Source organism: Amblyomma americanum, chromosome 4 (assembly GCF_052857255.1).
Source record: "Amblyomma americanum isolate KBUSLIRL-KWMA chromosome 4, ASM5285725v1, whole genome shotgun sequence".
Classification (NCBI taxonomy): domain Eukaryota; kingdom Metazoa; phylum Arthropoda; class Arachnida; order Ixodida; family Ixodidae; genus Amblyomma; species Amblyomma americanum.
Genome location: NC_135500.1, coordinates 181829223 through 181844503, shown reverse-complemented (window position 1 = coordinate 181844503; position 15281 = coordinate 181829223). Strand labels below are relative to the sequence as shown.

At 48.7% G+C, this 15281-nt stretch overlaps 1 protein-coding gene across 1 annotated transcript in view; it reads right to left on the bottom strand.

Annotated features, from left to right (window-relative positions):
* The window catches only part of LOC144128793 (carbonic anhydrase-related protein 10-like), a 91912-nt gene that overhangs the window by 60381 nt on the left and 16250 nt on the right, over nucleotides 1-15281 (bottom strand). The window contains exon 2 of the mRNA XM_077662503.1: nucleotides 1105-1152. Within this exon, the coding sequence (XP_077518629.1) occupies nucleotides 1105-1152 (48 nt within the window). The remainder of the gene's footprint in view (nucleotides 1-1104; nucleotides 1153-15281) is intronic.

Here is a 15281-nt window from a genome sequence, read left to right as displayed (position 1 = left end):
CAATCATTACACGCGACATATACACTGCATCGTGCACTCAATCGTTCCTTACTCATTTATTTATTTTACTTATTTATTATTAATTTATTAAATTTATTTTTGTGTACAGCGCAATCTCACTTTCTCAAGCCATCGGAGTATAGTTGCAGGCAGCAGTACCCTTTGATTCAAGAAGAGAATGCATGAGTGTAATTACACTAGGGCAGATTAGTAATACGTAGAAATTCTACGGTACGTGGTCCAGCAGTCACTGCGTGCCTGGCGCTACATCTTCTCGGTCGCGAAACGTTGCAACTCGCTGCGGCTCGGCTACCGGCCGAGTGGATCCCAGTGCGCGCGCCGCATGCCTCGATAATAAGCAGAAATTCGCACTTCACGATGATATGCCGTTAGAATGGCTAATATCTCGCTGCGAAGCAGCCCTAAAAGAAACGAAGGAGAAGGAATGAAAAGCAGGGTTGCATCTGCTAGCACGTGAGTATCACGTGAGTAGCACGTGAGTATCACGTAGCACGTGAGTATCACGTGAGTAGCACGTGAGTTTTCGCTTGGCTGCTGCTTTGTTTGATTTGTCATCACATGGAACCCAGAACTAACAGCAACTGAAACTAAAACCGCTTTTTATGAAAAGTCACTTAGCAAGACGAACGTGCCTGAAATTTGAAATCACGCTTTTCAAAGGAACTTGCGTTAAGTTAGAGAGAAATGCCGTCTCTCTTCAAGTGGTCGCCTGAGGACCGAGCGATCAGGACGAGCGCTGGTCCGGTTTTCTCTGCACTGAGTGCATGTCCCTGTTTGAACACATAACCTAACAGCAGGTTATGTGTCACGCCAGTGTCACGCTCTAGACGGTGGAGGAGCAACGGCATTCAGCGCTCTCTTCTGAGGCTGGTCGTTGCGATTCTCGACTCGCGCAGTTTTGTACATTCGTCGCCTTAGAACTTTCTGTCAAAAGCCCGATTTGCCCGCGAGCAGCGCAGAGCTACGAACGCATGACAAACCGTAGTGTTACGCGAAAGAACATCTCAGTTTCCCTGAAAAGCTTTCTTGACTTTGTCGTGGTGTTCGTTCAGAAAGGAGCATTGTTCTTGGCTGGAGACTCACCCGAGATTCCCTCGTAGGTCCACCAGTCGTCCCAGTTGGCAGCAACGCCTGAAAGTACAAGAATGCAATGCATCAGCGAGTGATTCCTTAAGCAGCTAAGACAAGTCTTGCTTTTGATAAGAAGGTCCAAGATCTATAAATGTGCGCGCTACTTCTGTTTTTCACAAAAAATGTATGCCTTTTCTTAAGGTACACCCACTACATTCCTGTAAATCCGCCTGAAAAAAAATCTTAAAATACACAGAAGCGAGAAGCTTTACCCATAAAGAAAGAGCTTATTGGCATCCACTTGCTCTTGTGCGTGGAAGTCAACAAGGAAACAATTTAGCAGCAGAGAGATATTTATCGGCCGCTGGGAAAGGTATACACATAAAAGGAGAAGCGGCGGCGGGGCACAGGGTGCTTATTACGGACAAACTCGGAACAAAACGGCAGGGGCGCAACAGAAGCGAGAAAGCGGCCGAGAGCGGTGTTTTATAGCGACCCGGAGGGCAGCCAACTGGATGAAGTGTCGGAGGGAAAAGCGTCCGCTATTGGAGAGGCCCCCTCGGAGAGAGCCAGAAGCTGACGCGGCGAAACGTGTCACGCTTCCGTGTGCCCCCCTACTTTATGTGGCTGCGCTGGTGTGAAGGTGCCCAGAACCCCGTCCGCTCGCAGCGGGCTGACTGACCCTGCGCCCGCGCGGGCAGACGCGCCGAGGAGCGCTCGCTAGCGACAGAGCGGGGGCTCCTCTGGAAAGGGAGCTCGGTAGCATTGAGGCATCGCAATATGTGCACGCAGGCAGCAAGAGCAGCTCTGGGGAAGGAGCCTTAAAATGAGAGGTTTCATTCATTCATTCATTCATTCATTCATTCATTCATTCATTCATTCATTCATTCATTCATTCATTCATTCATTCATTCATTCATTCATTCATTCATTCATTCATTCTGCCCTTCAACATTGTCAGCGATTACAAAGCGACCATTTTAGTACCCGAATAACTAGCACAAACACTAACCGCATCCTTTTACTACATTCATCTCTCCCAAACGTGACACTAGGCAAGCACAACGTAACAATTATAATTTACCGATAGCTCATAACGTAAACAGGCGGCGCTGAATATCTTTAATCGGGGCTAAAAAACGGAATAACGTTCCGTGTAACATGAAACAAATGTCGAACTTCGTGCCCTCACTAAAACCGTACTACCTTAGCAAGGAATTCAACGCATCGAACTAAATACGTAACATTGCTCTATAAAGTGAATGTTTTGTGCTTGATAATGTTTGTGATGGATCCATCATTAACCATAGCGGCTAAGGATCCAGATGACTGCGCAGCACTTTTTGTAACATTTTCTGCGTAAATAAACGTTCTGATTCATTCATTCATTCATTCATTCATTCATTCATTCATTCATTCATTCATTCATTAATTCATTCATTCATTCATTCATGAATGTATTAGTTTGGCCCTTCAGGATTAAGGCGACATCGCGCGAATTCACTGGGGCAGCGGATAGTTTGCATAGCGATAATGATTTGACACTTGTGCGCAAGCATTATTAAACGCGATACAGCATAATGCAAAATCTCGTCCTCGTTGTTCTCGTAAAATCAACGCTGATCGTGTAGCCGGGAAAAAAAAAAGAGCTCGAGAGAGCCGAAAGTTCGCTCATTGTTAAATATGAACTCGAAAAGGCTCTTTCTGAGAGGCGCGTACATAATACGTTGGAAAGTGATTCAACGTGGTGATGCTGTTGATGTCAAGCCATAGAGTGGAACATGCCCGCACTGGAAGATCGGCTAAGAAATGGGCGGCTTGAGGCTGGCTAATCAGTTTAACATGGCTTTTTGGGGTTAGCAGGTAAATCAAATAGCTCTGAAGAAAAAAAATAAAAGTTCAACGTTGGGGAAGGCTTAAATGGTGAGGAAATAAATAACACGCAATGTCGGGCACAGTCAGATCCGCATTATGTGAACAAGAATTCAGTAGGAACTGAAGAGACAATGCTGATGTCCTCTGTATTCATCGCCCCAATTGTTCTCTCTCTGCCTCTCAAGATATTTATTTTTCTCCCTGATTTGACAAGTGCCGCCATGTGCTAAGCCTCTCGTAGCCCCGTCGAAACGCACTGCGGTGGCGCTGATGGGCCCATGGCTGAGACTGTGGCACAGCCGTCGTGAATTCGAGGGGTCGGCGATTCGATTTGCTGCCTCAGCCAGTGCTGCGAAGCCTTCTTTATTACTTGATGACCGCTGACTGGACGTCCCTTGAGAGGCCCCGAAAGCCTGCGAGGTGGTGCGAGGCTCAGTAAGAGGTTTTACAAAATTTAATTCGCACTGATTATCTGCTTACTATGCTAAAATGAATAAATGGTTTCACTGATATTAGTGCCATTCACTGTCCCTCTAGCCCTGTCCTTTCCTCCCATCGCTAACATCCTTTACTTCACTTTCCTGTCTATTCGCTGTCCCTTTATTTCGGCTGGCCGCTGCTCAGGTGCTTCAGTATCTGACAGCAGATGCCGGGGCCGGCTGGAATTTTTTCCGTCCTTTTTTTTTTAGTAAAATGCCGCATACTACTAATACCAGACGCTGAAGGATCAAGTCTATGTACCAGTGTGGGGGCAGGACAGGTATTACTCAACAAGAAACGTTCCCAACGTATATTAAACAGAGGATGAGCCAAGCCTTCACCTATTTCGTTGTTGTTTTAGAAATTTGTGTAGCCACTTCTTTGGTGCCCTAATGTTATGGTGTATAGCAGCACTGGTAAATAAACAAATAATTAGAAAAAAGGATTGTGAGGCTGCAAACATGCGGTACAAAAGAGTTCCATGATGATAACACAGCTTCAAATTTGCATTGAGCCTAAAAATCTGACTATAGGTATAGCTCACTCCTGTGCAAGGCAGATATAAAAAATAATTGGAGGCGATCAACTCGATGGATGCGGAGGAAATGCGATAGCATTCCACTGTCATTCTATTCCAATTCTGATTATATTCTGATTCTGTTTGCTATTTTAAAATAATTTTTGCTTCGTCCGTCCTAATCATTTTCATATTAGTTGAGTCATTCTTAGTCCGGCGTCTCTTTCCTCTCCCTACAAGTGGAGATGCTGAGGATGGACGAGGCGGGGGAGAGGCGGCAAGGGAGGTGGAGGAAAATGGTTTGCAGGTGGCAAGTGTAGCCACCTGCCAGATGTGGTGACGCCGGTAACCGGGTCTTCGCTCAAACGAGGCTTCTATGATACCGCATAATAACGGAATAACCAAGTTATCGGTAGCAAGCGCGACGCTTATCGATACGGAGTAAAACGAAGCATGCCCAGGTCCCTCTGTGGATGGAATGTCCAGTACTTGATTTGCGAAGGTGCTTTCTATTTCTGGAGAAAACGCGAGCTTTCATCGACAGCTGAACAAGAGCGGAAAAAGGAGCGGCACTGCGTCGCGGAAAGTTCAGTTGGGAAGTTTAAGAGCTCAGTTGGCAAAAACAGTTCAGGTGGGAGGCTAAATCGCACAGGCAAGACTGCGAACAAGACAAAAGCGCTACAGCTTCCGACTTTAAGTCGTGTTCTTGCTTATGTTGAGTTGGCTTATAGTCGCTACGAACCAGACATGACCACGCAGATAAAGTAAACTTTTACGCTGTTTGTCTTGACACCCTGCCGACCGCGCCATATTCAGAAAACTACAAGTTAATGTTGCCGACACCCTTGGCCAATATTTTCACGATCGAATATATACGCAGCTGTGGCAGCATTACTCCACACATCATGGATTACTTCCATCGTTAAGGAAAAAGTAGAAAATATCATCCAACCACTTTCTAATGTACTGTGTCAACCGTCCTCGGAAGTGGCGTAACGTAGTCGTTCTTCTGAGATTTAAAAAAGAAAGTACGCGTCGGCGTTCGCTCCAGTATCCGTGTTAGCGCCTTTGCGCGAGGCGCCGGCTGCAGAGCGTTCGTTGTATCCATAAATATGCCGCGGCCGCTTCAAGCGGTGAAAAACGTGCACAGCGCGCTGGTCGCCGCGGGCCCAAGGTTTAATCCCTGGCCTGGCGTTTCGGTGCAATTTACGCGCGTTCCGATTAGGCGCCCGCACGTCGAGCCGGGCGCAAACGGCGCGTCGCGCGCCATTCAACCGCCGCTGGCGCAAAATGTTGCCCCCCCCCCCCCCTTCCTGGTAGCAGTGCACCCCTGCGCGTGAAACTGGGGTGTTCGGTCAAAGCACACAGTGCTTGTGTGCGAATGTCCCTGTATTTTCTTCTCACGTTCGTAACACGTCTGTCCAGTTCCTGGCGGACGAACGCAAAGTGTGAGGCAAGAACCCTGTATTCCTCATACGTGTCAGCGTGGCGTCGAATACGCTGGACTCAGCACAAGCGTTGTTTTCAGTATACTAAAGGGCTACTTCATTCGGCAACCAAGCAGAAGCAGCTAGCACGAGGCCACGCCTTACAGGCTTGTGCGGTTGGCTCGTGAGAGCCTGGGGGCGACATATACTCGTGGTAACCGCGTCCTCGCGATCGTAGATACCATTCCTCTGCAGGTGGAGAAAGTTGTTCCCGATTATAGCGAAAAGCAACAATTCTTGACGCGAAACAATTTTCAGCGTTTTGTGGTCCGCCCCGCGTGGTGGCTCAGTGGTTAGGGCGCTCGACTACTGATCCGGAGTTCCCGGGCTCGAACCCGACCACGGCGGCTTCGTTTTTATGGAGGAAAAACGCTAAGGCGCCCGTGTGCTGTGCGATGTCAGTGCACGTTAAAGATCCCCAGGTGGTCGAAATTATTCCGGAGCCCTCCACTGCGGCACATTTTCTTCCTTTCTTCTTTCACTCCCTCCTTTATCCCTTCCCTTACGGCGCGGTTCAGGTGTCCAACGATATATGAGACAGATACTGCGCCATTTCCTTTCTCCCAAAAACCAATTATTATTATTATTATTATTTGTGGTCCTGTTAAGCGTAGGATCTTTATCCTGTTAAGAGCAGGAATGTTTTCGACCGCACCTACATTGGACACCCAACGAAAGCTTTTGTTTCAAGTTTGGTTTGCTTTATAGAGTTTAGCGTCCCAAAGCGATTCAGGCTAGGAGGAACGCCGTAGTGGAGGGCTCCGGATAATTACGACCACCTAGTGTTCTTTAACGTGCACTGACGTCGTACAGTACACGGGACTATATCATTTCGCCTCCATCATAAATGTGATCGCTGCGGCCGGGATCTAACCAGCGTCTTTCGGGTCAGTAGCCGAGCACCATAACCGCTGTGTTACTGCGGCGGATGCTACAGTTTCAACTAGGTATGGCAGTATAGAGGCTGCGAAGCTCTTCCGTAAGGTGGTACAAAACTAGCGCCTGCGAAAGAAAAAAAATTCAAATATCCTGAGATTCAAGTCGAGTAAGAACGTCGTCATAGGCACGCGATCAAAATCATACGCAGCAGGCGACTAAACATCCCAAGTAAACTGCACAACGCAAACTGCTTCGCATAGAGTAATTGCACAATGGATCGACTTTATTCACGCCGTCTTGTTGCGGAAAGCATGACAAAGAAAACAAATTTGATCAAACTCTTCCGCACCGGTGAATTTTTTCCTCCACCTGCGTTATAATATTGACTGACCAGCAGCAGCGTCAAAGCTTTTTGAAACAACCGGTCGCTGCCATTGTCCAGCGACGTCAATGTGGTGCGCGCATACTCCGTCTCCCTTTTGTTGCGCGCCGCTATTCAATACGACGAAGCGCAAAACAAGGGCGCCCCACTTGAGCCGCGGTAAGACGCGTCTCCTCGCACCGCCTAGCACCGCTCAAAAATTATGAGCCTCTGTCCCCGCGAGCTTGAAACAAGGAGCTCGCAGTTTAGGAAGCAAGCGAAAAACTTCGACCTGACGAACTCGGGCTGTTGTCGCTGTTGGAGGCCATAAATGACCAAGGCTGCACGACTGCCTACAATTATTCTTCTGCCCCTTTGTTTACGTTTGACATACAAGCATACAACAGAATATTTATGGGGAATGACATGCATGAGCGCGTCTTCCGTGCCGAATGCTCTTATAATGATATCGACTTAGGGGTTTCCACTTAACTCACTAAGTGGCAGTACATTTGGTGTAAAAAGTCTGAGATAAAATGACGTTAGAGCCGACGTTAGCATGCTGCTCAAACGTGGCTAAAGAAAAAAAATTGGCAATGGCTTAACTTGGTTAACCCTGGAATTCAGCGAAAAGCAAGCAGAATTGATAAGCGTCCGAGGCTCGTCCATGGCAGCTTCACTACACGTTCGCGACAGCCATTCTATATGCTATACCCATACGACCACGTGGCCATGACGTGGTATCACATGGTCTTACGACGCCCACATCGGATGTCATCACGTGGCTTCACATCACCCCATCGGATGCTGTTAAGGTCAAAAGTAAACCCGAAGGTCACCTAATGTCAAAAGTCAGAGGGCAACTAAAGGTCATGGGTCAAGGTAAGGGGTCAGGGATTCGACACCGTAACTGTATCACTTATGGTCATACACGGCTACTCTTGGTTGGGTTGAAGGTCGTTCTAGGTCATTCACTGGCCTACGCGACGACTGCGTTACTTAGCGTAGTGAAGCTTTTCGCTTCAAAAAACTTTCTTTGACATAATTATACTCCCCTCCTGGCTACGGTGAAAAGCTACCCCTGGTCACGAAACGCTTGGCGAAAGAAAGCTTATCTGTAAATTACCTCACCAGACATGGTAGCTTGCATGTATCAAACCGGGCACAATATAGCAGCAAGGCCTGTGTCCTAGTAGCTGCATTTTGTAAGCTCCTTGTGTTTGCTGATGACGCCTCGGGAAAGCATATTCTCCCCTTCTAGTCGCCGACGCGGAACACGCATCAGTGGGAACACTTGACCTTGTTCACCGTAACGCGCACTACCAATGTTTGGTTTATTCCAGTGCATCCAACAATGACACTGAGGCGCCATCGAGAACGTCAGGCAGATTAACAGCATTTTTTACAATGTAGGCGTGCACTGATCAAGCGTTTACATCACGTTGCCTTAACAAGTGCCATGAAGAGCACAACACAGACGCGAAGCTTAATGTTTCTTTTTTTTTGCTTTGTTCTTAGTTTATCGCGCTGGTACTCATTCTTATCATTGCGTTTCCCACGCGAGGTGAGTTGGTGCTTGTATGCTTACTTGACGTGACCAGATCACTCTGGATGTATCCTGATCATGCACGGCAACTTCCAAGCTGTCTGGGCCTGTTCTCACCGTAGTAGGCGCGTTATCTGAAACTTTATATAAATCCTCTTTAAATGCAATTCGGCTGAAAGCGACTATTAGCCCGTTTACGAAAACTGCCAATTGCAGGTGCTCCTATAAGCCGTCTCCGGTTGCTCCAAATAGCTTTCTGCCGCGGTCATCGTCTACCTTTCTGCCAGTTTGTCGTCCCTGCCGCTTGACAATACATACGTAAGGCCGAAGTCGGGCTTGCTCAGAGCGTGCCGGCAAGCATAATCAGATTATTATCGGAGCAGAAACCTGCATTATGCGCTCTGCTTGAATTCTTCATGCGCCATAAAGTTTCTCCGCTTGACTAGTTAAACATGCAATTAATCTTTTTTTTTTCTTCTCGGCAAGAAAATGCTTATGCAGAGTCCTGTGCCCTCTTTTCAGCTATCATATGTACTTAAAAAAGGTGGTTGGAGCATTTTTGGCTTGTTAACATAAGAGAGATACCATAATTATCCAGTTTTGCCGCGCACCCTATTCTCATTTCCGCGAAAACGGGAAAAGCAGAGTTTTTGCAGAAACCTAAGGAGACATCCATAGCAGCTTCCTCATTACTCCTCGTCACTCTCTGAACGGTTCCCTTTCGTTGCCACTGCAGCGAGTGCCCCTCAAAGCAACAGACGCTTAACAGTGCAATTGCAAGGAAAGTAGTTGGAGGCATATGTAAATCAACAGCGATAACACAGCGCAACTTCCACGCCTGCCTCATTCGCGTGGGTCCCGGCTGACTGGAATGGTAGGAGGCCAACCGAACTGCCACCATTCCTATAGTTTTGTATTTCAGCAATTGTGGTACGATGCATGAGTCGGAGATCACTGAAACTAAAGTCAGTAACTGAAAAATTTTCTCCCGCGCTTCGTACCGTTCGTCTGGGAAAGCCACCGCCACCGCGTGCGGGATCAAAGCGTGCATTCAAAGTTATCGTTAGCGGAACCGATTTACGCACAAATTTGCGTTTTTTTTTTGCTGCACAAAGAGCACATAGCATCCTGATGAGATCGGGGCACCGGCCCCACGGCCTGGCCCCGTAACTTCTGATTGTCATTATTGTAATAAAAGCTACCTAGGCCTAACGTCTTCAAGACGATAACCATGCCAACCGCATGCTGTGATGGCAATGACGCTGGGTCTGCTCTTAGGGGCGTGCCGCTTCCAGGCATGATTTTCTTGAAAAAATATAGTGTCTTAAGATAGTGTAAATACGATAATTGATATTATTATATATTTGCCCTAAATTAGATTACGTTAAAATTACGTAACCATTCCTGTTTTCGTCTGTTTCATCCAACCGCAAGGGCAGAGCAAGGCAGCGCTTGGATAAGACGTCTTCGCGTGGGAGAACCTCTTCCAAGCGCGACACGCGAGGGAAGCCTTCACGTCCGCGCATCTTTGAGCATCGCGTTGCGAACAGTCTAATGAATGAAGAAGAGCGTCGCCTGGCGTTACGGCTTGATGCATCGATCGGCGCACCCGACCTGGGCCGTACCGTACGCTGTCCTCTAGCCCCGCGTGGGTCGCTGCGTCGCGCTTTACAAAAGCCGGCAAGGTCGCCCTCGCAGAATAAATTGGTCCGCCGACCGAGAATGCGGCTGACAGCGGCAGCAGGGCTTTCGGCGTACGTGCGCCGTCACCGCGGGAGCTGTCCGTCTCGTCTGCCGCCGCCCGAGTCCCTGTTGCGCCTTTCCTCCTCCTCCTCCGACAGGAACAATGCGCGAGGCTCCGGTGGCCGCATTTAATCCGCCCCTCACGGTTCGCGAGCCCGCGTTTTCTTTATGTGTTGCAGCATCGACTCCGTGGCTACGTTGCGTTGATTCTATTGAGTGAGTGAGTGAGTGAGTGAGTGAGTGAGTGAGTGAGTGAGTGAGTGAGTGAGTGAGTGAGTGAGTGAGTGAGTGAGTGAGTGAGTGAGTGAGTGAGTGAGTGAGTGAGTGAGTGAGTGAGTGAGTGAGTGAGTGAGTGAGTGAGCGAGCGAGCGAGCGAGTGAGTGAGTGAGTGAGTGAGTGAGTGAGTGAGTGAGTGAGTGAGTGAGTGAGTGAGTGAGTGAGTGAGTGAGTGAGTGAGTGAGTGAGTGAGTGAGTGATTTGGTTTGGTTTATGGGGGTTTAACGTCCCAAAGCGACTCAGGCTATGAGAGACGCCGTAATGAAGGTCTCCGGAAATTTCGACCACCTGGGGTTCTACAAGGTGCACTGACATCGCGCAGTACACGGGCCTCTAGAATTTCTCCTCCATCGAAATTCGACCGCCGCGGCCGGGATCGAACCCGCGTCTTTCGGGCCAGTAGCCGAGCGCCATAACCACTCAGCCACCGCAGCGGCTAGTGAGTGAGTGAGTGAGTGAGTGAGTGAGTGAGTGAGTGAGTGAGTGAGTGAGTGAGTGAGTGAGTGAGTGAGTGAGTGAGTGAGTGAGTGAGTGAGTGAGTGATCGGGTGAGTGAGTGTTACGCAGAATCCATGGTAGAGCACAGGTCATGGGCCTAAAACATTGCCGACGTCTGGTGCCAGGCGAGGCCAGAAAACAGGGTGAAGAAACGGCGGTGGACCTCTCCCAAGTAAGAGGAACAGTGCAAGGACAAAGTTGGGTATTGTTTCAGATGAATCAAAGACAGCCATGGGCTACGAATGTTACATATATGTGCTTTTGCTTTATTTGTCTCTGCTACTATCTGTTCAAAGCATGCGAGCATGGCCCATTCGTCGAGCGCGCAGACTTATTCCCACTTTGATGGCCACGCTGCCGCATTCAGCTCAGCCGATCTTTTTGTCACGTATAAGGAAGAAAATGGCCGGCGCAAGACTGCCGTGGTGTAATTCATAGGCCCTGCCAGATCGTTCCCGCATTACGAGGAATTCGGGACAACAGTCTATTTCGTTTGTTTGGCTCCAAGGTAAGACAAGAGAATGACGGCTGCATTTTTTTTTTCTGAAAAAATAAAAACACGGCTGTAGCGAAGGTTCGGTCAGAGAACCTCTTTATTTGTGGAGTATATAGCGTTTGACCATTCGGCTACGGCGCGATATATAGGTCTGCTAGACTAGCCCTACATCATTTGATGAGGTAATGGTGTGAAAATGTTAGTTTAGGACAGTTGCTTTCTTTGTCTCGAGAAACACAGAATCTAAGACTAGGAAGCCAATTTCCGGCTGCATTTGAAGTTGCTGAAAAAAAACCGATTGGAGGAGTAGATTCTTCGAAACCGCGTTTTTGTCACCCAAAAGGGGTGAAATTTTTGTCCTATTCATATATACCCAAAGCTTATAATGGTTTTGTTGCATACACTATGGTAGTCGTCAAGACGTTTGCAGGTTATTATCACCTTAGACATAATCCTGTGGAAAAACTGAGACCGTTATCTGTGTGGTTACTTTTACCAAAAAAAAAAACGCAAGATATACCACCGAAGCGCTGACGTTGCAAGGCTTAGCGGCGCAAGGTTGGAGGTATCCCAAATTCCCGACCGCGGTGTGTAGTGCATCTTCGGACACACTGACACTGATCTCAAACAAGAACCTCGGCTTGACGGGCTCTTACGTTTCTTTCCTGAGCGCTAGCAGCAGAGCGCCATGTTAATACTGCGTACAAAACTGCCTGGCCAGAGAGCTACATCATCAGACCTTCTCCCCCGAAAGCTCTTCTACCACTGTGCTACCACGAGCTGCAGGTGCGAACGAAAGTGCAAACGGTAATATCTCCAGCAAATTCTGTGGTTGAAAAGACTCTTCGTTTGCTCTTCTGTGGTTCTTTACACACGACTTTGAAGAGAGCTGGCGTGCTGAAATAAATTAGAAAGTTCAGAAAAATTCTTTAAAAAAATATTAACTCCCTGTTAAAGTTTCGAGCCTAGTTTCAAACTAATGCACCTGTCAGAAAGAGCTTTGATGCTTCTCAGGTAAAAAAAAAAAAAGAAGCTTAGCTCTCTTAGTTTTTTCTCTTTGGGGAACCGCAACAGCCTCATTTCTTTACAGCAAAGAGTATTTATGCTCGCTTATAGTAAAGAACAGGACGGCGAGGACTTCAACGAAATCCCGTTCCTCGTGCAGGTCGACATGGCCGTGCGCTCGTCTCGAGATCTGCGTCACTCTGCCTCCGATCAAATACTTCTCGACGCGGACTTAGTCGTTTTCGCGCTATTCCGGTGTTAACGCGTTGAATTTGAGTCGAATCAGTGAGCGACATGCATGAAGTGGCCCATGCGCGATAGATTTCTCCAGTGGGTCCTTGCGCAGATATCCGTCTTTCCTCAGCCGAACACTTTGGTGACACGAGGAGTACTTAAACAACAGTTTCGGCAAACTATTACTTGTCCTTTTCTCGCCATGTGCAGTGCCATATTTAATAATATTTCAGTTTCAAATTTCCAGCAGAGCACCTTATCTATTTATTTCGGGTACTTTGTCCTGTTCAAACGTGTACTTACATTATCGCTTAGGCCTCCTTGAGAGTTCGTGCTGATGTATGTCCTGTTGCTACCCACGATACGCTTACCGGGTGCTTGCGGGGCCATTGTATTGTATAATCAGCTTATTATTACGCCTACTTGCTTTTGATTGTCACTGTTGTTTTCTATACTCCAATGCTCCAAACGTTTTTATCTGTATTTACTTCATAATTAGTTCCCACGGAGGGTTTTTTTTTTTTACTGTCCTGCCGAGTGACCATAGGTTATTGGAGCTCTGTCAAGTCGCCTTGATGCGGATTTTTGCATCCATTGCACCTGAAACATGAACCCTTTGAAATAAAGACTTTATACTCATTACTAAACTGGAGCACCGAAGGCGACTGCGTTTCCTTTAAATGTATATAATAAAACATTTCAACTTGAAATATCTCTTAAAGACAGATCTGATTTGCTGCACTGCTATACAGCTGTAAAAATAGGCGTATTTGCAGCCAGTTGGAACCGACCTGTGGACTTCGATGCCTTGTACAGGGCAGCTTTGGATCAATTCGACGTCAGGAACAACCGTTCTAAAATCGACTCTTCTCGGGCTATTCTCCAAACACGTCATCCAACCACCGATTCTTCGAGAAACTGCGCAGACGCTGTCAGCGAGGTACACAACGGGTCGGCAGCGCCGAGCAGACGTCCAAGTCTGCCACGGAGACGTCGCCTGTGCCCGGGCGTCACTCTCTCCGGCGTGCCGGCGCTGTAAGTGACCCGCTCACACGTCCCACGCTGCACGCAGAGGGGCGTCGATGCGCACCCGTCGGCATCGCGCGCCGCCCCTAATCCTCGTCTCCGTCGTCTTCCCTGACACGAGGGCGACGTCGTGGCTCGCGGAGACGCGCGGCTTCCCGTGACAGCGCTATCGGGTCGCCGCGATCTCTCCGTGACATATGGACCGCGCGCCTAAGTCGCTCAAGATGGCCGCCGCCGTTATTCTCTTTTCGATCGCCGAATGACGCGCGCATACAGCAGGGGCCCCAGCCGGGTCGCAGCGCGGGGCTAAACATAAATCATGCCACGCCGCGGGCTCTGGCAGAGGCGTCATTTGTGCTGCCGGTCTCTGCGCGCTCCAGAGTTCCTCCCCCCCCTACCATCCGAGCTGCGGTTTTAAAGCTCCCCGCGCTCACGCGCCGTTCTTTTGCTACAGTTTATGCGTCGTTTCCCTGGCGTTTAAATATCCGGCCAGGCTGGCTCCCGAACGCCCAATTTTCGACAGTGGCTTAGCTCGGCGGGATGACTTTTTACCTTCGGCCGAGAGGGCGATCCCCTTTTGTGCGCGCGCCGATCCTCCGGTGCTTCGCCTTTCGTCCGTGTCGCTTTGCGCCGCCGACGAGCTTCAAGCGAAGGCGACTTCCGTGCTCTAAGGAAGACGCGTGCGTGACACTTTGGACAGCGCTTGCTCGTAGTCCAAATCCGTTAGAGGGCGCAGAGTCCGCGCGCTTACTGTCAAACTGTCACATGCGACGGCTCACGTCGCATGGGCTGCTCATGAGTGACTCCCCGAGCGCACTTCGCTATAGAAGAGAAGAATATAGGGAACCACTGTATACTCCCTGTTTTGCCCAAAATGCGGAAAAAAAAATTTACAGCTTTCGGTTTTCTTATTTCCCAGGCAACATAAGGATTAATTCGGTTACATTTTTTGCAGCTGCTGTGGTGCTTATGTTTTCTGGTAATTATTTTTTGGAGCTGCAATAAGGTTGACTGCAGGAGTCTATATCTAAAGAAGCAGTACAACTGCTTTTAAATCAAATAAAAGTGCAGGCCTTAGCCATGGCTCACAAGCGATCTGGACAACAACAATTGGACTGTCCTCGTTCTTATGCGCCAAGCTCCTCGCAGGCCAGCCATTGTCATACGTTTAATTCGCCAAGCCCGCTCCGGTGGCTGATCCCGAAGCATGAATTAACTATAGCGTTCCTCTGAACTTAACTACGAGCGCCGAGTTCACACAGTCGACGCGTCGCAAGATCGAGCAGATTTACACTGCTCGGAGATTAAACGAACGTCCCGAACTTACTCCATTGCCACGCCGAAGTGTTGTGCAGCGTGCCGTATGAGCCGGGGCAATACAGACAGACGCTTCCAGGCGAGCTGATACTGGGGCGAGATGGCGCACTACAGTCACTGGATAATTCTATGGCGCACTTGCCGTTGCTGCCCTCTACAGTGATAGCAACCGGGATGTCGCGCGCGCGCGCGCGCGCGCGTGTGTGTGTGTGTGTGTGTGTGTGTGTGTGTGTGTGTGTGTGTGTGTGTGTGTGTGTGTGTGTGTGTGTGTGTGTGTGTGTGTGTGTGTGTGTGTGTGTGTGTGTGTGTGTGTGTGTGTGTGTGTGTGTGTGTGTGTGTGTGTGTGTGTGTGTGTGTGTGTGTGTGTGTGTGTGTGTGTGTGTGTGTGTGTGTGTGTGTGTGTGTGTGTGTGTGTGTGTGTGTGTGTGTGTGTGTTTGTGCCTGCGTGCG